Source organism: Oreochromis aureus, linkage group 14 (assembly GCF_013358895.1).
Source record: "Oreochromis aureus strain Israel breed Guangdong linkage group 14, ZZ_aureus, whole genome shotgun sequence".
Taxonomy (NCBI): Eukaryota; Metazoa; Chordata; class Actinopteri; order Cichliformes; family Cichlidae; genus Oreochromis; species Oreochromis aureus.
The window spans coordinates 10,984,084-11,006,483 of NC_052955.1; the positions used below are offsets into that span (position 1 = coordinate 10,984,084).

At 41.1% G+C, this 22,400-nt stretch overlaps 1 protein-coding gene across 6 annotated transcripts in view; it reads left to right on the top strand.

Annotated features, from left to right (window-relative positions):
* The window catches only part of robo2 (roundabout, axon guidance receptor, homolog 2 (Drosophila)), a 154,019-nt gene that overhangs the window by 127,018 nt on the left and 4,601 nt on the right, over window positions 1-22,400 (top strand). For 3 of the 6 annotated variants that reach the window (XM_039622653.1, XM_039622655.1, XM_039622654.1), the window contains 10 exons: window positions 2,115-2,157; window positions 5,975-6,102; window positions 6,881-7,153; window positions 8,144-8,269; window positions 13,116-13,275; window positions 15,631-15,894; window positions 16,802-17,019; window positions 20,972-21,154; window positions 21,644-21,802; window positions 21,953-22,219. In XM_039622653.1, the coding sequence (XP_039478587.1) occupies window positions 2,115-2,157; window positions 5,975-6,102; window positions 6,881-7,153; window positions 8,144-8,269; window positions 13,116-13,275; window positions 15,631-15,894; window positions 16,802-17,019; window positions 20,972-21,154; window positions 21,644-21,802; window positions 21,953-22,219 (1,821 nt within the window). The remainder of the gene's footprint in view (window positions 1-2,114; window positions 2,158-5,974; window positions 6,103-6,880; window positions 7,154-8,143; window positions 8,270-13,115; window positions 13,276-15,630; window positions 15,895-16,801; window positions 17,020-20,971; window positions 21,155-21,643; window positions 21,803-21,952; window positions 22,220-22,400) is intronic. The other 3 variants (XM_039622656.1, XM_039622658.1, XM_039622657.1) reach the window with 2 other exon arrangements.

Consider the following 22,400-nt stretch of genomic DNA (forward strand, 5'->3'; position numbering starts at 1 on the left):
TGTATGTTATCATCTTTTAGCTAATTCAGCTTAAGAGGAGTCCAAAGTGTATAAATGATTCATCTGAATAAGAAAAGGAAGAGAAGAGTAGCAGTTGGAAGGTTTAAATATTTTAAATATTATAAAAAATAAACTACAGGTTTTTTTTCCTTCACTAATTAATTACTTTTGTGAAGTATCACAGCATCCCTTGCAGGACATTTGCTTGGAAAACACTCCTCAGAGATGCTAAAGAGAGAGCAGGTTTTTTCACAAAGAGTGTTGAGCAGCAAGAACAAACAAGGGCAAACAGAGCATAAATTGGAGGGTGATATTTTGAATGGGAGTCAAAGTGGTGCTGGAGAGTCTTACAGTGCTCTTGTCTGCATTGACAATTAGTTGATGTGTTGAGCATGTCCAGTCTCAGCCCTCTAAAGCTGTCTCCACAGGAGTGGTAAATCACAACTATGTTGAGGCACGCGGCCAGCAAAAATTAGATTTGATGGAATTTTTATATGCTGATTATGCCACTCCCACCCCCACCTCCACCCACGATCAGTGCTTATTAAAGGGGATTAATCTGTATTCATATTGGGAAAAAAAAAGTCCTTATCTTGAAGACGGAGGCGAGAAGCACAGCCCTGCCGCCATGTCACTCTGGCTAACATAAAAGTATTCCACAGCAGCCCAGAAATGTGCCCGAGCACAGATAGGGACTTCAGAGGCCTTCCCGCTGCACTGCCTCCCCCTCACACCCGCCTGTCAGTCCTCACTCAAACAACTGAGTATTCTTTAATGCAAGTTTGGTGGTGGGGAACAAAGAGAAGCGGCTTTGCATTTCACTGAATAAAGAATGCGGTTTCTGTCTTGAGCTCTCGGAGATCTATTTTATTCTAGCAGACTTGCGATGTTGGCTCTATCTGGGTAAAACAAAGTATTTTAATTCCACCTGCTGGTGTTCACTTGCTTAAACCCTAATGTAGTAAATAAACTTTCAACTCTCCAACATGCATGCTTGACAGAATTTAAATTGTCTCGCTCTCATTTGAAAGCCTGGAATTGTGGTTACGAGAGTGAAAATTGGATTAAGTAAGCTTAGGTAATGTTGGTGATACATTAAAGTGTAGCAGTCTCTCTAATCTATTGTGGGAGTTTCCTCTGTCTGTCTTCTGTTACTACGTCACCCACAGAAAAGCCCCCTCTTTTGCCCATGCCTAGGCTTGTTGTGGAACCGACTTGAATGAAACAGAAAAAAAGGGGGAATGTTCAGCCTTCTTCTCTCTTTAATCTCCATCTGTGGAACAAATGAGCCAAATTACTAACAGCTTTCCTTTGCTCTCTTAAGTAAACCAGCTCTCTTATTTCCCTCCCTTTTCATTTTTCCCCCCTCATTGGTATGAGGTGGTTTCCAAAACTCTTGCTGCTTTTCTGTGTTTCCTGTGATCCATTGAAGTTCTTACATGCTTAGAACTCTCACTGCTGCTTTGCCATCACAACAGAGATGAAATGGATCCTTCACAGTCGTCTCTCACTTTCGGCCACGCAGTTTTACCAGCCTCCGACTAAGAGCGGCCCTTGTTATCTGTAGATCGCTGTAATGAAACAGGCCACATGCATACCTTCTGGGGAGCCCTGCCAGCCAAAAAGCATCAGCAGCTCAGCCTCTACGCTTGTAGATGGAAAACTCTGTGTGATTAATGAAGCCTCTGCCATTTCTAATCTTTTTTTTTTTTTTTTGGTTTGAGATTTAATCACAAATCTGATAATAACACAGCAGCAAAATAAAAAAAAATGAAATGAGTTTTCCCTCTCATCAGGCATCTTGTCCTTGAGGAACACATGACGTCTCCACTTATGCAAAGCAAAGCAATATGCAGTCCTCTTCATAGCTGTTAAAAAAAGAGAAAGACATTGGATGCAGACGGACATCTGCACCCCTTTGTGAATCCATCAACTATCATGTCGTGCATGAAAAAGATGAATACATAGCTATTGAAGCACAAGAGCAAAATGGGCAATACTAAAAAGACAATATTTCTTTCCTTTCTTATGGAAACAAACCCTGGTTTGCTTTATGTTATACCTGAAAAACTTAATATCTGGTATTTTTTTCCCTTTTTCTTTCTTCTCTTTAGTGACATTCCAGAGAGTTGATGGGGGGCTGATGAGCAATGGAAGGTGAGTATCGCATGAAAGTGAATCTGAAACGCATTCTACACATTTGTGTGCAGTCTCATCTAAAATGAGTAAAAAAATCCTTATGTTATAATTATTTACTTCCCTATGTCATTGGCTTTACTCAGCCTTTCCTCCATAGTTATGCATGAAGTCCTCAGCAAGCTGCTTTTGATCCCAGCACTTCTAAATGTCTAATAGATTGATTGATAACCGATACCTGTTGTGTGCCTACCATGCAAACACGCATAGAAATATACATTTCAACCACATCTCCATTCATGCATCGGTAGATGAACTCATAAATCTCCTCAACGGAATTAACAGAAACAATTTAAGCATAGAGTGCTTTTATTTTGTCATTTATCTTCCGCTGCTGGCTACAGGCAACCCCGAAGCCCTCTGGAGTGATAAATTTGCCTGTCACCTTGCGTGGGCGGCTGGGATCTGAGCACATGTAATAATGTAAAAATAATTACCCAGGGGAGAGGTGTGTGGAGGTACCCCTCTTGCACCCCCATACAGCCTGCTCCATTTCACTCTGTGTTAGAGGGGCTATGGTGAATAGGGCACATCTCAATGACACCAGTTACAGAGCCTTTGTAGGTATTCAAGAGACTCCCTGGAGAATCCCAGGCTTCTGTCTATCTACTGCTTATCACACCTGACTAGGTAGAATCTCCAGATCTCAAACACTCAGTGAGAGTCTGCAACTAAATCTGACCCTGAGTGTATCTGGGCTTTTGGGAATGTGTCTGCTCTGCAGTCTGGTTTCAGCAATTTTTTTTTATATTTATGCTTTTTTTTTCCCCAAATTTTCCCATTTTCTGTGCATACAACTGGATGCTACTGTGGACAATTTTGTTTGTATTGTTCTGTCAGCTGCCAGCAATCTCTTAATGAATTAGCCACGCCACTTGCCATGCCGTTTCTCATCTACTTTCTGCTGAAGTGTTTTTCCTTCAATTTTCCACATAAGTGGTTCTGATTCTCACTCCAGCGAATGGGATTTGAAATGTCTGTATTTTTGCTGCTCTATATTTGTCATATCTTTAGTCAGAAGCAGTGACTTCCATAATTTTCACAACACTGGGATGCAGTCTGGAGCCCTCGCACAAGCCTCTGATCCATTAGTCACTCTATTGTCATCAAATCCCAGATGTTGCTACTTCCCCATCTGCCCTGAGAGTGAAAATGTGGAACAGAATATCTTGGGGAAAAAGTGTTCATGTGTTGCCTGAGATGTTTATTGCATTAATTAGACAATAGCAAATTAAACCACGTCTGTTTCTAGTTTCTCATTGGCTCCTGCCAAATCGCTCTGACTGAACAATTACACTTAATCGATCACAAAATAAATGATTCATGGAAGATGAATAGGCTGCAGATTGGTAGACCTGGACCATTTGACTTTGGCTGCTCAGCTGAAATTGATAAAAGCTGATAAGGGTTCATTTCTTATCCCCCTGCCAATAAGGAGATGGTAATTAGAAGGTAGTAATAACTTCCTATCTCGGCGCTGATCAATATTTTAGCACAGCAGATTTACTCCGATCGGCAGGGAGCATGGGATGCGCACCGCAGTGAACAGGTTTCACTGACACTGTTGCTATGGAGATTCCTTCACATCCCGGAATACTAAACGACAACATGTTCTCTCAGAGTTAATCTAGAAAGTAATCTGTGTTTCCCCTTGTGCTAAGTGTTAGCTAATGTCTAGACTTTTAATCCAAGTTCTATTCACTTGTCTGTGGGACCATAAACGCTTGATTTATGAAGTTGCTTTGGAATTAATCTCTCTCACTTGGCTTATTTATGGGAAGCTCCGTGTCAGGCATCTTAGGCAGTATTTATGGTTTCCTTCCTCCTCATCACAAGTAACTGAAATATCTAACAAGAAGAAGAAATGCTCCAAATCAAATTTCTCCTGCCAAGGTTGCCATCCATTCTAGGTTAGGCATGGATTAAGAGTTAGGTGTCAACTTTTCATTAAACGTATGACCCTGTGTCTGTCCTCCAGCCCTTCTCCATTACCCCACTATTGGAATACACACATGCACACACTCACATACACATATAGCGAGTCCGTGGCAGAAATCAGTCTTATTCTAATTATCCTTAGAAGAAATGCTGCTTTGTGATGAATACAAGGACGATGCAGCCATTTCCTCTGTCAGCTCCTTGTCTTTCAAATGGTCTTCCTCAAGTGGGCTGGGGGAGGACATGCTGGAGCACAAGCCTATAGCTGCGTGCATTTCCGCGCTATTACTGGAGTCAACAAAATAAACAATGTCTCTTCTTTTTCAGCTGTTTGTAGTTTTGCCCCAAAACAGGTGAAAAATAAGGTTAGAGAAAGAGAGTGTGGCGAGAGAAAATAATGGCAATGGAGTAACAAGACAGCCAGAAACAGAGGTAGAAGGACGAGATGGCTTGGAAGATGTATTACCCTATAAAAGTGCATGTGTCTGATGCACAGCCATCAATTTGAATGACTTGTCTCCCCCGAGGGCCTGTTTTGGCATTCAGGAACCACAACGAGGGCTCTTAGCTTGCCAGGGCTGCAGTTCATTTGGACTCCCCCCACTGTGGAAACAGCATCTTCTCATTAGAACTTGTGGCTTAGGAGAGAGTGACTGCAGCAATGCCATTACCTGCCCTTGTCCTCAGGGCCTGACTCGCGCGCAGTCCCTGAGAGCCAACACGTCACCCCTCTGGAGCTAAGGCAAAAAAAAAAAATCCCATCAGGCAGCTTGACTGGTAACTACTGTGTTACACAGCTTCTCAGAGCGCACACATATCTGCAATCTGCTGCTAACTGAGGGGTCTGCAGTATATACTGAATATACCGGCTGAGGATCATTTGTCTAACGAGGTACACTAGTGATTACGCAGTTAGAAATTTTGTTTTGCATTTTAATCAGTTTCACAAGTGGCAAGTGGTGTGGCAGTGAATTGAAAACAAAGGCATTTAACGGCATCTTTCATTCTCATTTTACTCCATCTGTGTTCCTCATGGTAACGAGCCTTAGACGTGATTGTACAGTAAAGTGGCCCTAATGGCCTCCCAGCAGTCACCCGTGACAGGTTAAAGTCGTGATGACTGCTTTTATAGCTCTCACCCCTCAAGAGGGACACAACACCTGTTAAATGGACCTGCCCTCTCCCTTAGACAGACATCCCACAAGCCGGTTCCAGGGCCGAGGTCTCACTCCCTATCAAATAAGATTTAGACTGTCTGGACATCACCACAAGGGGTTGATGGGAAAACACAGCAGAAGGGGCAAGATATTAATGAATTAGGAAATATATACATGTGGGTGTCAGCATGTACTGCTGCACTTTTATGCAAAGCGCAAATGCACGCATTAGTCTGCCCACGGTGTGCTTTTGCATTAATAACTCGGAAAATGTGACAAAGGCTCAGCAGGAACAGAAATTAAAGGGCCTGGAGGAATTCCAACTTTGCGGGAGAAGAAATGTATCTATATAGCGTTTCCCCCCCATACTGAAGACTTGTTTCATCAGTTTCAGAGGTTTATGGAAAGCTTATCTCCCACAAACACACTTGCGTGTGCACAGTAACATTTAAACATGTGTTTTAATTTTTTTGATGTCTTCACAATTTCTTGCTGTTGATTGCTGTCATATTTTCTGTATGTGTCTGTTCCAGTAACATAATAAAGAATTAAACAGGGTATAATGTGTAATTGGGGATAATCTTGTATGAAACCAAACAAAACAAAACAAAAAAACCCTTTTGTAGTAATATAGTTTTATGGCCTGTATCTAATCTGTTGTTTGATCCTTTGTTTCCACTTAGCCGCCCAGGCTTGCTAAATGCCAGTGATCCAGGCTACCCCTGGTTAGCAGACTCTTGGCCAGCGACCAGCCTGCCTGTCAACAGCAGCTCCGGGGGACCAAATGACCTGAGTAACTTTGGTCGAGGAGGTGAGCGCCCCGGTGCTTTCCCACTTGCTTTGAGAAAAAAGACCATGAGAGATGAAAGATGACTGCTCTGCCTTCCTCTCTGTGACGCACATATATGCATTCAGGATGTATACATGCATGTACATTACATTTGTGTCTGGATATATATTTATCACACCAGAGGACAGCTACAGCATTAACAGCAGGGGCTTCACTGTCACCAGGCTGAGCGATGGCATATAGTCCAGCCTGGTGTCAAAGCCCATACCTCAGAGCAAGAGAATGAGAGAGGAGAGACGGGCAGAGGAGCAGGGGGTGGATGGCTGTTTGAAAGGATGGTGTTGAGCAGCCAGTCGTGAAGGACAGGCACAGCTTGACTGGCGCAGATGCGGACACTTCCGCCATGGCTTTACATCATCTCCCCTTCACTGGGCATGCAAACCATGCACTACGGAGAGAGAAGCTGCCTGCTCTCCTCCTAGCTCTCCCTCTTTGACTCTGTTAGTACACACACATGCAGAGCAGCAACATTATGCCTAATGTGTAGGAACAGAGAGGGAACCTAGTGAGATATCCAAAGGATATGTGGAAGGAGAACAGGAATGTCTTAATGCTACAGTAGAATTTATTTTCAACAAATATATTTGTTAAAATGTGCAACTGATGGCAAGATATACCATAGATATTGCAATATTTTTGCTTTTTTCTCATTTTCTTTTGTCAGTAATGCAGAGCTACAGGTGAGGTGGGCTTTTTTAAAAGGAAGCCTATCATGTAATCTCTCTATACTCTTACCCAGATCTCCCCACTGGACAAGGGGATAAGACGGGCACCATGCTCTCGGATGGAGCCATCTACAGCAGTATAGACTTTACCACAAAAACCAACTACAACAGCCCTGGCCAAACATCCCAGGCCACTCCCTATGCCACCACTCAGATTCTCCACTCCAGCAGCATCCATGAGCTGGCTGTGGACCTGCCTGAGGCCCAGTGGAAGGCCTCGTTGCAGGCCAAGCAGGAGATGGCCAACCTTGGCTACTCCCTGCCCGACAAAAACTCCTGCAACAACAGTAAGTTGCGAAAGTAAATGCAGTCTGTAGGGATTTGTGTGTATGTGGGAGGCTCACCAAGGGTTTTTTTTGTTTGTTTGTTTGCTTGTGTTGGGTTTTTTTTTTTATAGAGTATGATAATATGTCAGCCTGAGCTATTGTTCCAGTGACATTAAACTGAAAGCCAGATTACAAGCCACAGGTTTACAGTTGTAACAAGACAGCCTGTTGGTATTGAAACTTTTCCCTCAAAAGTCGTGGAGGTCTTTGTTGCGCCACTGTGGTGGAAGAGGTTGTCTTAAAAAGAGCGGTTTCTACCTCAGCAGACATCATCTTGGTTTTTCTCCAAGGCTGAATAAACATCTCACAAAGGAATACTGCACTTAAGCGATCCATCTATATACCCGCTGAGTTTTCTTGACGGTACCGCAGCTCCTTCAGTTTCAAAGTAATTGGCAATCCATTTTAGCTTGACTAATATTTAAGAAAATAATCCAAATTAATTACTTGGATTTGATGCAGGATTTTTCAAGGCCGAATGGAGTTTGATAGTTTACACGTAATGAGTGTTCTTCGGCTTTATTCTAATACATATTTATGATCTGGTGATTTTCCAACAGTCTAAAATAGATTAATTATAGTTTTTACACATTGCAGTGACTCTTTCAAAATGTTTTGTAATTCTCCCTGAAATTATTTCAAGAAGTATGATCAAACATGATTATGTGTGATTATACCACTCTGAAGCAGGACAAATAGTGAAATAAAATCTCTACCACTGACTATGAAGAGTATTGTGAAAGCTTAGCTTCATGTTTATCAAATCAACAACAAATCAGATTTGTCTGTTGCATACGAATCAAATAGTGTTAAATAATTCAGCTTTTTGAACATATGAATCCTGATTTTATCCTGCTTGCTTGATGCTCTAACTGCATGTTTGCATGTGCTTGTGCTAACTGCCAATCACCTGATGCCACTGTGATTTTTGCCCTTTAACCCCCACTGTAGCCCTCCTATTCATTCCTGACTACCGATTGGCCGAAGGATTGTCTAATAGAATACCACACAACCAATCACAAGATTTCAGCACCACCAGCTCTCACAACAGCTCAGAGCGAAGCGGCAGTCTCTCAGGTTGGTTTACGCAGCAGAGAATTAAGCAGACTGGGACACGCTGCTCCCCAGCCAACTTTATGATCGACTGATGTCTTAATTGCTTTATTTATCTGTTATTTGCATGTACAAACTTGATATCAAAACCATTTTTTAATAACACAATTCCCTCACCATCACCAGTGACACTTTGCTCACACAGCTCTCCCTGCTTCTAATTGATCACATATGAATGGTATGGTGTTATTTTTGTTATGGGGGTTCTGAGCACAACTACTGCTGAATGTAAAGATGGATGTGAGTTGAAAAGTCTTTCAAAGCATAAGGAAATAGGAAACTTTAGTCAAAAGAAAGAACAGTAATATAATCAACTGACAAATTATGGCTGCAATTGCTAAGGCTGGGTTCATGCCATTACTGCTGGTCTTTGGGAAAGCTTTGTCTCTCACTGTGTGAGTGAGCAGACGGGAGTAGGGGCAGAGGGAGTCTTCCAGACAGAGTGGACTATATACACACACAGACACCATTAGAGATGCTTGGCTGGGTAAAGTGGCAAAAATACCTCCCTTTTTCCCTCTTCCTCTAATGGTGGCCGACTACACTAAAACCCATGTTCAGAGAATTACAATGTCATTTATAGGACACCAGGGCATCCCTTTGCCTGTCTCCCTTCCACTCTCCTCTTTTATCTAGTTACAAGCCACTGCTTTAACTGGTCTCTAATTCAATGCTGAGGCACACTGTGGGTTGAAGAGAAGGATGTGAAGTGGTCATGCCTTACAGGCAAATTCCTCCTATAGAACCACAGGTGACTTATGTCCCTGTTTGGGCTTGGCACATAGTAGTATAATTTCATAAGATGAAAAGAAATAATTAAACACATAAATTTCTGCTTACACTAAACAAACAGAGTGTGCAAATATGCTCTAAAGCAACATTTTGCAATAATTTCGGAAAATATATCTAGACGTAGATGAGAAGATTGATGCAAAGTAATAAAATCCACACAGCAATTAGTCACTCATTAAACCACAAACTGTTGTTCTTTTTCAGTTTTTCTACCTATTAAAGAAACGGGAAATATTGTGTCAAACAATTAACTTTCCATATGCTAATAGACAGATTTTCTCATATATTCAGAGCTTTCTTTACTCTAGGCAAGCTATTGTCTCCTGGCATATGTTTACAGTTACGGTAGACAGATTTAGATAATCTGTTTACCTAATCTCAGCAAATATTTGCATATTAATGCGCAGAGTCTGTGGGCAAGGGGCAAGAAGCTTTCTGGTTTCCACTTGAAGTCTGTTTGTATTCTGTGACCAATATGTCCTCATTTGAGAAGGAAAGTACAAAAAAGAAAAAGAGTGCATTCACCAAAAAATAATTTTAAACCATCAGCTCTTATGTAAACCATTTTTTTTTTCTTTATCAGCTTTTTAATGGTATCTAAATTTGTAAACGATGGCCAGCAGCTTGAACAGGAAGACTTGGCTAAGATATCCGCTGGCTACACCCGAAGTCCTTAAAGTGCATATTGGAGCCCCAGAGGTTAAGTCTGAAGACAATACCAGACAGATATCCAAATCATTTCTACTTCTATCCGATGGCTTGAAAGTAAATACAAATAATTAAATCATTAAGAATTAATAAGACGGCAAAAATTAAATTTAAATTAAATTAAAAGACAGCAGAGGTGTAACTATATGTGGATTATTTAAAACAAAAATGTTTTAAGAATTCTCCTCATTAAGAATCTTTCAGTTATTTTTAAATAGATGTCTCTTTTTTCATATTGTCTAGTATATACGCAATATAATGTGCAGTGAAATAATCATGCTTACCAATATTAATGATGCTTTAAAAGTAAATTAATCAATAACAGATATTCTGTGAGGTGAAACTTGATGGGATTTTGAATCAGCACATGCTAAGCTTTGATTCAGACTTCAACCAAAGTAAACTCAACATATGAGGGGAGGGGGGCAGCTGGAGTTTCTGTGCTTTGCTCTCTCTCTAAGGACATGGAGAGAATAATGAATGTCAGGTCTGAAGGAGGAGAGAGCGGGATAAAAAGAAACCGAAATAGAGCAGCTTTCATGACAGCATGGATCTCCACTGGGACATGAAGCTGCTCATTAAAACCTTTCTTAGTGTAGGGGAGAGGAGGTAACTGGTGTTTTCTGTAGTAGTTAGAGACCCCAAAGACACCTTGTTCTCTTCCTACACTCTCACCCATCCTGTGAAGCTGCAAAGTCTGTGATTATGTGAAGTCCATGGTTGTGCGTTACCTGTTGTGCTCCTGAACTCTCTGTTGTTGCATCTCCATTCATTATGTAACATGTTGCCTTTATTTCTTTTTAACCTAAACTAAATATGATGATACAAGACTTTCAGTTATATATTTTCCCCACTCATGAGTTGTATTTGGCTGTATAGTCTTTCTCGAGTCTCTCTGTGGCTTTTCCCCTCAGCACTAAGGCACCCAATGAAAACAAAGCAAGCTCAAGGCTATGCAGCCCTACAGTTATAGAATGGGAGTGCCCAAACCCTGGGTATAAATACCCAGAGCTCCATCTATATTTAGTATCACTTCCCCTTTGAAGAGAGGCCCAGTTTTGTCAGAGGAGATGAGTGCGCTGTGTAATTCTTGTATAGCTTCTAGCCACAGCTTCTCTCTATATTTTTCATATTTGGGTTGAGCTGTTGCAATTCCAGCGCCAGACCATCCTTCCCTGGAAGAGGCTCATTTACAATATTGATGGCTGGTCTTGTGTAGAGGGACTAAGGATGACTGAACAATCACGTCAGCTCACCATTTATTGGTAAAAGTCAAGCGTCGCCCAGAGGTACGATTAGGAAACCCAATTACTTTCAGACTATACTTACACTGTGGTGCCACCTGCCTTGGGCTTACAGTTGTTTCTTTTATTACTTCCATTCTTTATTAATCTTATTCTGACACTTCTTCTATATTTTCATTTTTAAATTTTTCTCTCCAGTGCCAGTATTATTACTTGTTTTGGTTTGTTTTTGTTTTTTTTTTACCATGCTCACCTTCCATTAAACTGTTTTTGTCATTCTTGCAGGTAAGTCTTAATAGCAGAAAAATCTATACTTTTTGGATTAAAAACAAACTGCCCACTGTTTCTGATTTTCCTGCTGTCTGGTTTTCATAAAAAGAGATGGTCGAGATGTACTCTGTTGCTTCTGTAAATGTCTTTTGATGACAATAAGATATTTTTTTTTACCATGTCTGAGCCAAGTTACTTCATTACATTACATTAGCATGCATGATGTTACATTGCATAAGATGCCATATTGGCAGCTTTTGGGGCCAGTGGAAAAAGTGATTACAGGCCTTTGGCAGCAAAGGCTAACCAACAGATGACAAAAACAAATGCGTTTAGCAGAGATTCCCAAAAATAGCTTTCAGTAGTCTGGGAGGGTGGTGATGTCAGGCTGAGGTTATTTGATGGATTGCAAGGTGTTTACTTGTAGGAAGAGCCTGACATAATCCACAGAAGGTTCCAGTCCCCTTGCCCATGCACAATCTAACATTCAAATACTAATATTAATTCCCACATATTGGTTGTGCTACAGGGTTGTAAAACTTGGACATATGGACGGTGAACCTTCTGATGAACAGATATTAAAATTTTATTTTCTCAGAATAATAAGTAATACTAACCACCAATAATGTTATAAAAACATATTTACTGTGACTATTAAGTATATTTTCATTTTCATTTATTTAAAAACAGTGTCCAAGTCAAAATACGGTACAGAACATCATGAAGCATAATTTCATTTCATGGATCTTAAGATGTTTTGGCCATTAAGCAAATTTAACATGCATGATGGGGTAAATGTGCAGAAGACCCACAGTATAATGCAGTTTAGTATCTGCTATAATCTCAATATCATACACGTGGAATTATCATGTTTCTTAAAAAGTGTCTGCAAAACCTGAAAAAGTAGGATTCATGGCAAAGCTGTTGAATTGCCCCTAATGAAGTGGTAGATATAAGATACATTACACATATGTAAGTAAATAATTATTATAGAAACTAGATTAAAAAAAATATTCAAATAGCCATAAAAAAACAGGAAATCTTTTTCCAGGATAAATTTTTGGTGGTTTTGTTTTTAAGATTTGAAGTCAAATATCTTTTAAAGAAAAAAATAAATAAACAAATAAAGGTTTCTTCCACAGTGACCAAATCATATAAAACTTGGTATTGAACTGGCTGGCAGATTTATAAAGATGGATGGGACCAGGTAGAATCTGGTGTTGGAGGGATATGAGTGGAAATAGATGGGGTTAGCGGCTCTCCGGTGTAATAAAAGAAATGAAAGTAGTAATAGACTCTCAGTGAATTCCATTAGGGACACATCGACACTACACAAGCCATTCATTATGATGATGCTGTGGAGTGAGATATTTCATTGTGGAACCCAATGCCCGGTGTGAAAGGGGACGCTGAGGGATGGGTGGAGCACAAAGGTCTGCCTCAGCCTCGTTTACTGCAGTTCTCTTCTGTTTCTATGGAGATTTGAGGCTTTTCAGCCAATCAATCAATGAAAGCACGCTTTTCATCAGGCAACCTTGAGGTTTTCTATGGAAGCGCTGATAGGCAGGAGCGCATTGAAATCTTGTGTTTGAAAATGTGTACGACTTTCCAAGGCTGTGTTGAAACAGTCCAAATGGATTTGTAAACCAAGTAGTGTGTTTAGAATAAATTGAGTTTATTTATAATAGACATTTGTCAGATGGCAAATGCTCTCCCAGTTGTTTATTAGTTTTTAATTGGTTTTTGTATACAGTGCCGTTTTCATACAGTTTCATACTGAGTCTCATCTTTTCTAGGTGGAAAAGGAGGAAAGAAGAAGAAAACAAAGGCTGGCTCTAAACCTACTAAAGCCAATGGGTCCAATTGGGCCAACGTTCCCCTGCCCCCTCCTCCTGTTCACCCTCTCCCTGGTACTGAGATGGACCATTATCCCAATGATCACCACGACGGGGGAGGGTATGTCTGCTAATATAAAAAAATACACACAAATGATTCCATCTTGAATAGATATTTAAAAAAACATTTAAATGCATAGAAACAACATACACACTTTGCAGCTCAGTTTTCAGTAGAAAATGAAGCTCGATATTACGCAAGTTTTATTTTAGCCAAGCGATCAGATACCAAATCTTGGAAGTTGTCTCAAACTGCTCTCCTTTTTTGTATTTGTCATTATTTCTCATTAACTTTTACAGCCCATTTGACTCAATTATGTTGTTTTCTGGATCACCTCCCATTTCACACTGGGCCTCCTGTTTTTTTGGAGCAACCAAATGTAATACGTCGGTCTATTTTAGTCTACTAATCCTGCCTATACCCAGACAAGAGTTTTACAACTTTTAAATTATTTTTTGAAAGTCAGCTCAATTACAAGTCATGCTGTCAAAAATTTGTTTAAAATATTGTTTCCACTGTTATTGAAAATCTGTTGTAGCCAAGTTAAGGCTTTTAGGAAAGATTTAGGAGGCTAAGAAGCCATACGCAGAAGCTTTGTAACTGGCAATTCTGATATTGAAGGGAAGAAGCATGAGCTCATGTGGAAGCGCAAGAGGGAGAAAAATAAACCTGTTCCAAGTAATATTTTGTGTGTTTTGTGGGCAGCTAGCTACACACAAAATAAAAATGGCAGTGCAAAACAAATGATCACAGAAAGCAAAGCGATATAGATGATGTCCAACAAGTTCTTGTATAAGCAACAATCTGGTTGCATTGTGCATTAATGTCATCTGACAATACCTCACTGAGTTTATTGACTTAAGATTCAGTTACTGTATGTTTTCTCCTCTTAATACCTAAAGAATAGAAGATCACGTCTGTTTTTATCAGGATTAACAACACAGCGCTTGCTGATGTGAACAGCTTTGATTTTTCTGCAAGTAGTACTGTAAATCTGATGAGAAGCAACGGATCGATGTGCGTATAGTCTCTACAGGCAGCACACGTGCTCTTTTGCACAGGGCTCTTACACAAAAACCCACATACAGATGGGTGCCAATCAAACTATCTGCTGACCCATTCTTCAATCTATAAAATAAATGAAAATAAAACATGTCTGTCTTCGTGAGTTTGTAGACATACGGGTAGTTTTGGCTTAATCCAGCTGATGAATTCCATAGTGGGAAAAAAACCCTCCTAATAGTACTGTTTTGTAAAGATAGATTTATGTTATCCACACACACTGAGGCTGAAGTTGATATAAAAAGCTGGATTGTTATAAATTATTAATGTCGTACCAGACATCTGATATTTTTTGTTTAATTTTCATTTAATGTAATGGTGCAGTGGTTGGCACTGTTGCCTCACAGCCTTTCTTTGTAGAGTTTGCCTGTTGCCTTGTGTTTGCGTTAGTTTCCTCTTGAATCAAGCTTCCAGCCACAGTCCAAAGAGATAGTTGTTAGGTTAATTGGGGATTCTACATTAGCTGTCGGGGTGAATATGATAGTTTACCTGGTAAACATGGATGGAAATGGATTTTGTGTGGTAAATGCAGTAAATCAACGCTGTACTTTAAGTGCGAACTAACAGTAACTTGTGTAAGTGATTGTGAGAGTGTCTCTCTTTGGTCCAGTTGGCACTATGTCCTCTTACTCCCATTTCCAATCTGGGAGAGTCATCTGCTTTAATAGGCTATCTGGCAAATGAAGAGTCTCATGCACTGTAAATCTGAGGCCGCTCTTAATGGCAGCAGATTAAAACAGTTATGTCCTATGGAGTGTGCACTGACAAATTTCTTTAATGAACACCTTCTTTATGGCTAGTATTATTTCAGCATGTATAAGCACAGCTATGAGGAAGTGAAGCTTGACACCAACTGTAATTCTAATCAGGTCTGTTGTATAACAAATTGCTGTCCAATGAAAGTTGGACAAGGTCACAAAACTGTGTTAGCACGTATGAGTTTCTTTTGACATATTTATTTTTTTATGCAATCTACTTTTCTCAACCGTCTTTTACTTGTAGACACTGACAATATCACACTTCTACAGTAATGCCATTACTATGTCTGTCCATACTTTCCAGTTTGATTTCTATAAAATATGCATAGCTTTAAAATCAGCGAGCTGTGCTAAATTAAATTAGTAGATTATCATTTTTGGTTGTGGTGATTAAACCCCCAAGCTCCTTATTTTTTAAGTCTATCAAATGCTTCTGGCATTTTCAGATAAACTCATTGATTGATAATTGGGAAAATACTAAATAGTAGAAATAAGTCGATATTAATCAGTAACAAAAAATAATTGCTTATAGCTCTTGCTCAGGCTACATGTAACCTTAACTACATTTGTGTGGTAAACATGCATTTTCCCTCAGGTATGAGAGCGATGGTTGGGGACCGCCCATGCCTGTGCAGACATATCTCCACCAGGGCATGGAGGATGAGCTGGAGGAAGAGGAAGAAAGGGTTCCCACCCCGCCTATCCGGGGGGTCGCCTCATCCCCTGCTGCTGTGTCCTTTGGACAGCAGTCCACAGCCACCCTGACCCCCTCTCCCCGAGATGAGATGCAGCCCATGCTCCAGGCCCATTTGGACGAGCTGACCAGAGCGTACCAACTGGACATGGCAAAACAAACATGGTAAACACAGCAGCATTAAAAAGCATTGTAAATATTTAAATTAGATACTGCAGTCCTATCAATCTATTTATCTAGACAGATATACTATTGTAGTCGTACATGCATTGTTTTTATTTTACAGTGCTTACTGTACATTGTGTTCCTGTTTATTGCTTCCAGGATTTATTCTGTTCCTGCAGTATTCCTCATGTCAACTGTGTGTGTGCAGCAGAGATAAACCCATTAATCATTCCATTTTAATGGGCCCATGCTACCACTTAGGCAACTACTGTATTTTGCTCACTCTAAGAGACACAATTTCTTACCCATGGTTGTTTACTCCCCCTACACTCGTACGGTGCATTCCATTGTTGTGCTCATGCAAGTCAGATGAAGACCATGCTTCATTCTGTCAGCAACGCAAAGAGAATGAGAGACTGGCATTCATTCATAATAGTGAAGTGGGTGGTAGTGGGGGAGCTGGGAAGCCTTGTCAGGAAGGAGATGTCATGTTACCCGGTAATGACTCTGTTGGTTAGAGAGCATCTCTGACAACACCAGAGGGCCAGTAATTACAACCAATTCCCACTGCAAACCGCGTCAAAGACTTTGCACTCCTCTAACAAACGTGACTGTCAGCAGAGCAGGCTGCCACTGAGGTGACAGCCATGTGTCGACAGGCCTGGAGAGCATCCCTTTATACCATGCACAGCAGCAATTAGTAGGTCATTGTGTTAGCATACAAGCTGCACTGTGGAATTAGTGAAATTGTCCATATTTATTCAGCGGCCCACATAATACAGGTCTCTGTAATTAGCTCTACATTTCCACATGCAACCACATGTTATACATTCGATAGTCATCAACACTCCACGTTCCCCAATCTCAGATTATATGGAGTATTTATTTATTTATTTATTTTTACCAGGCACATGCAGGGAGGCTCTCTTCCTCCCCAGGCTCCAGCTCCTCCAGTGGGCTACGTGTCGAGCACAATGGTTTCCGACCTGGAGACTGACCTGCCTGATGATGAGGAGGAGGAGGAGGAAGATGAGGAGGAGGATGAAGGCTATGGAGCCAGGCATCCCCGCGGAATTGAGCACACACCAGGGTCTAGCATGGACAACCTGGACAGCTCTTTAACAGGTAAGGCTGTTGGATTTGTATCTGAAGCCGGCGGGGCTTTAACCTAATGTTGTTAACTGCAGTATAATTTATTTTAATGTATAAGTAAATGGGATTTGTTTATTTTTATTCAAATGTCCATAAGCAGGTAAAATGTATTCAACTCCCATTGTTGTTACATCTTGTTTAACGGCAAATGGATTGTTGTTCATAACACGTTCTTCATGACTTTGGTGTGTTAATTTTTGGCCCTCAATCAAGTTTTTTAAGCACCTTTGGCAGGCTCTGGGGAATTACAATTATCATTTTCAAAAAAAAACAGATAAGAAAGTCCATGAATTTTAAACAGGATAGTGAGAGGGAAATTAAGAGGAGGGAGAGGGTAGGGGAGAGTGACTGTGATTTAACTTGCACACAGCTCCGGAGCCAGAGCCAACCATATCTTCCCGAGGAGATTTGAAATAAATTTCACGTGCGGCATATTCCATTCCAGACTAGAGGCACCATTTCCATTTTTACAACTCACTGAAAACTTTTACAGCCGTCTGTTAGGGGGACATATGAAGGGCATGACATTGCAGTGGAAGAGCTGGGTTCTGGATTGCTGCTCTCATACTGACCAGGCCTGACTATCCATCTGCAATGTAAAGGGGTAAAAGTGCAAAAATGGACTTTTATGATAAAAGTGACATATGGGGAATAGGTTTGGTAGAAAATTCTAGTTTAGTGTTCACCTGTGATACTGTGTATCCCTCAGGTTATGTGTGTAAACACTGAAAAATAAAGGCTCTATTGAGACATTTATGGGTGGTCAGAATAAGGAAGAGAGCAAAAAATCGAAGGAGCTGGGCTATCTGAGAGAGAAAGCTCAAAAATAAGAAGACAAACAGTGCTGTATATTGGCCTATCCTGTCAGTAGAAACATTAAAGAGTGGTTTTCCAGGGGATGATGGAACAGTGGTTTTGGTAGCACTGACACATGCTGCTGCTGATGTATTTAGAGGAATATAAAGCGGCAACGGGGCCCTAATCTGCTGCATCTCTCCTCCACTGTATTACTCTGAAGACAGCACTATTTCTTTTTATCTCTCTCCAAGTCTGCCTCTCACCCCATCGTTTGACAACACAGACACGGCCCCAGCTCCGGGGTGAGCAGGAGGAAGAGAGGGAAAAGGGGAGAAGCTGCTGAGATTTATTGTAGCCACCGTTTTAAGGCTACACAAACAGGGGAGGGGTAGAAGTGAGATTGCTGTCAAGCGTCGCTTGATGGATTTGTCATTGTTTTAATAATATGGAAATAGGTCTGTTGTCATAATGTTACACCAAAGGCCAGTAAATCTAACTTTTCAGTGATGTTCCAGAAAAAAAAAAGAGAAAACCCTGCACTCTCCTCAGGGGCCATTTTTCACCAGCGGACTGTCTGCACAGGTTTTCCAATGCGTTATTCTATGCTCTGAGTTAAGGCAACTTATTTTTAGCTGATAAATGTAACTCCTCCTGTTGTGGTGGTATTGCAGAGCGATTGCTTGCATGAGCTACAGCGTTGAGGTGAACACGTAGGTATTACTTGGCTCTATATAGGTCATGCACAGCTAAGATGTGGTGGCAGTGAAGCTGTTATGCGTACAATGACTTGAAAGCTTGGCTGTTCTGGGCGATTACTCACCCATAAAGTCTTGCTAGGTTTGCGAGGTGTGGGGTCAAATCTCCTGGTGGCAGGTAGAGACGCCTGCTCATCAGGGGGAATGATTTTCCTACTTAACGACATGCAGATTAGGGTTCCCGTCAGTGTAAATCAGTTTTAGTGGCAGGAGGGAGGCAGCCTGGGTTTTACTGCCCTCCAACTGCCTAGCATTTACTGGTCTTGCTCTATCAGTGCATGGAACATGGAGGGTGTCGGCCAGCATTTTTTTTTTTTTTTTTGAGAACACAGTTTGGCCCATTGCTCTTGTTCAAGATGTGATAAAATGGCAGATATGTAGAGCAAACCTTGGTCTGGAGCCAAAAAAAGTTATATTTCTAGGGCAAAAAGAAAACTGATTGAATTTTTTATCAAATTATGTTAGAATGATCACAGTTTGATTGGATTGCTGTTTCTGAGAATAGAAGTGCTCCAGAGGTTCTGCAGTAGAAAGTGGCAGTTAGAGCAACTGAAAAGTCATTCTGTGATGTGATTTGCTGAGGCAGTGTTCCTTCGCTGAGCCGAAAGGACTTGGAAGCTTCAGTGCTTTGGCTGGCACTGCCTATACTTCATTATCTGCTCTATTCTTTGTGGGAGGATTGGACCCAGTGGAATTGCTGTCTTTCTTTCTTAGTGAAAAACTCTTAGAAAAGAATTTCAAAGAAAATGGCCAGGAAAGATGGAGGGCTCAAACTAGTTGCCTTCGATTTCAGTTTGCTCTGTAAAAATGGGATGTGTAAGGGGGTACTCTACCTTATGCAAGCCTATATTTTATAGAAGTTTCCATTAATCTGAGAGAATTTCCCTGCAATAGGAGTGAAAAGATGTTGCAATCTCTTCTGTTGAAAGTGCAATTCCATAAAGTCACAACCAGTGACTAAGTTACAGTCTCTTTGAGAAATCTGGTTACAGACAAAGAGACTCACAGATGGGGAAGTTGGAGAAGCCTTTTAAGGGGATTTCCCAGTGTGTCTGGTTAAATAAACCACAGTGATATTAACAAGTTTTATGTCCAATTGTTAATGTGATCTATTGTGTTGCAAAGGGAAGTGCCATCTGAGAGAGCACACTCATGTGTTAGTTGTGTTCATTTGAATCAAAGCCTGCAATATGCAGCAGTCCTGGCCAAGAATCTGCTACCCTTTGCATTATCCTGACCTTTTAATGAATCCTGCTGCTAACTTTTGTCCCCACCGTTCTCTAAACAACCTTTACCCTCACATCTCCCCACTTCTCTGTTACACCAGTTTGTCCAATCACATCGCTCTGTGTGAGGGAAAGATAGTGTGTGTGAGCTGAGTGCTTGGGTTTATGCCACTTTAGCAAAGACTGCCAAACCAGTCCCACTGAAAGCTGTCACATTAGCCGACTGTTCTCTATGTTTTTGCTTGCCAAAATGGCATATTTTTATTGGCAGAGTGATGCTTTTATATTTAAAGTGCTGGCCTAGCTTTTTATGCGAAGGAAGAAAAATTAAGGCATAAAGAAATATAGTAGCATATAAGCCAAAAGCCTGACAATATATACACATTTTATTTATTTGTGCCCCTTTGATCCTGTAAAATACTCACTTGTGTTGTTGTAGCTTATTGAGTAGTATATTGATTAATGCTCATAGAATTTTAAATCATTAAAGTGCTGTGCACATAGAAGTTAAAACCTGTAGTTTTCTTAAAACTACTGCACATTTTTTAGACAGTGATGGTTGTGCATTTTTAAACGGGACTAAAAAAAATCTGTGTGCATACCTCCAGGTGTTTGATTCAATACAATGTTTTGTGAGATGTCACCTGAGGCAGTCGTGTAGCTAACTCCGCTCTGCACAGGTGCGCTCATTGTTCTTTATCAAAAGACGAGCAAAATAAGTTGATGACAGTCCTGCTGTTCCACTGTGTATATTCTGGTGTGTGTAAATGTGCACTTTTGTGTGTGTGTGTATGCAATGTGTGTGTTTATAATAGATGAAAGAGGGCATGCCAGAACAGAATGACTATACAAAGCGCTCACCTGCAAGAACAGAAATGCCCCACAGCAAATTTAATTCATTTAAGTGTACAATATTCATATTGCTTCTTTTTTTTAAGACCACTCAATAAGTTTATTCATCTAAATGTCTAATCAAAGCACAGATGTTCAGAATGTGAGCTCATATATCCATAGAGGCTATAGCTGTTGAATCTGTATGAGCTTGGGATTTCAGCGTGAGTGTTTCAGATAAATAACTATCCATTTCCACACATACTCACAAAAACACACACAAACATCTATGCTGAAACCTATGGTGTTCTACAGGGTCCATGGTGAATGGGTGGGGCTCGGCCTCAGAAGATGACCGTAATTTCTCCAGCCATAGGTCCAGTCTGGGCAGTTCATCTGATGGCTCGATTTTTACCCACTGCAGTTTTGCCCAGGCCCTGGTGGCTGCTGCAGACAAGGCAGGCTATCGCGTTGAGGGCACTAGCCTCAGCAAGAGAGGTTGGTGTGTGGGACCAGATATCCACTGCTGGGCTGGACCGTCTGCCACTGACAAATTATTTTTTTTCTTCTCTGTTCTAATTGTTTCTCCTGTCATCCATTGGCTGATGTTTTTCCCATAATGCTGCCTTGTTATTTCCCTTTCTGCTGCTTTTGGATGCTGTGCCCAGGTTGTGCATGGTACCTGCTCTATATGGCTACATTGCGGGTATCTCCTCCTGATCCTTAAATGTGACTTAGCTCTGATCTGCCTCTGCTTTCTTTGGTGCATTGTGTAATATCTGGGTGATATGCTATGCTTACAACCTTTTAAAGACTTCAATCAAATGCTCTCCCTTCTAATGAAAACATTTACCTTTTTTCCCCTATTAGGCTTGCTGGATCTTGACTGATAAATTTTCCTTTTCCTGATGACTGTTTTGACTTCACTGTTGGCTCCATAATATCTTTACTAACCATCTGGCCCGTGGTCCTTTATCCCTCCTGCAGGTAAAGGCTTGTCCCATAGGCCTCGGCCCAGCAGTCCATTTTCAACAGATGGCAGCACAGTCGGCACACACAGCTTGGGCCACCAGAGGGCCACTAGGCCAACTCGCAAACCCCGAAGTCAGGGCACAACACCCCACCGGAGAGATGCTGGTGCAGACGGTGAGGGAGGAAGCAACCGAAAACACCTTTTGAAAAGTTTAAATAAAAATTTTACAGACATATTTGTAAAGGGGTTATGGTAATATATAATGTATATATATACATAACTCATCTATTCAGTTGATTTAATGTGGTTTTCTCTTGGCACAGACCTACCTCCTCCACCTGAGCCTCCTCCCTGTCAGGGGCAGGGCCGTGTCCAGGGGGCCCGCAGTATAAACAGCATGGCGCCCCCAACAGATAGGAAGGCTTCTTCCCTAGAGCGCCCACCTATGTCAGGACCCCTGTGTGGGCCAGAAGACGTGAAGAGCTCTATTGACAGACAGACACGCACTTCTTTGGAACATCATCGCCAGGTTCAAGACAGGCTGGGCTCTGCAGACCGAGCTGATGATGGCCGCAGGGGCCACAAAACAGGTACAGATGAAAATATTTAGCCATGAAAGGGGAACAGGCATTAATGCATTGAGGCTAACACGGAGATAAAATTTAACTTTAAAGCATAGTATGCAACAATGTGTGCGCTAAGAGGTTACAACAATTGCTTTTTTAAGAGTTAGGCTGAAAGTCAGGTGAGGCTTTTCCATGTGGTTGTTTG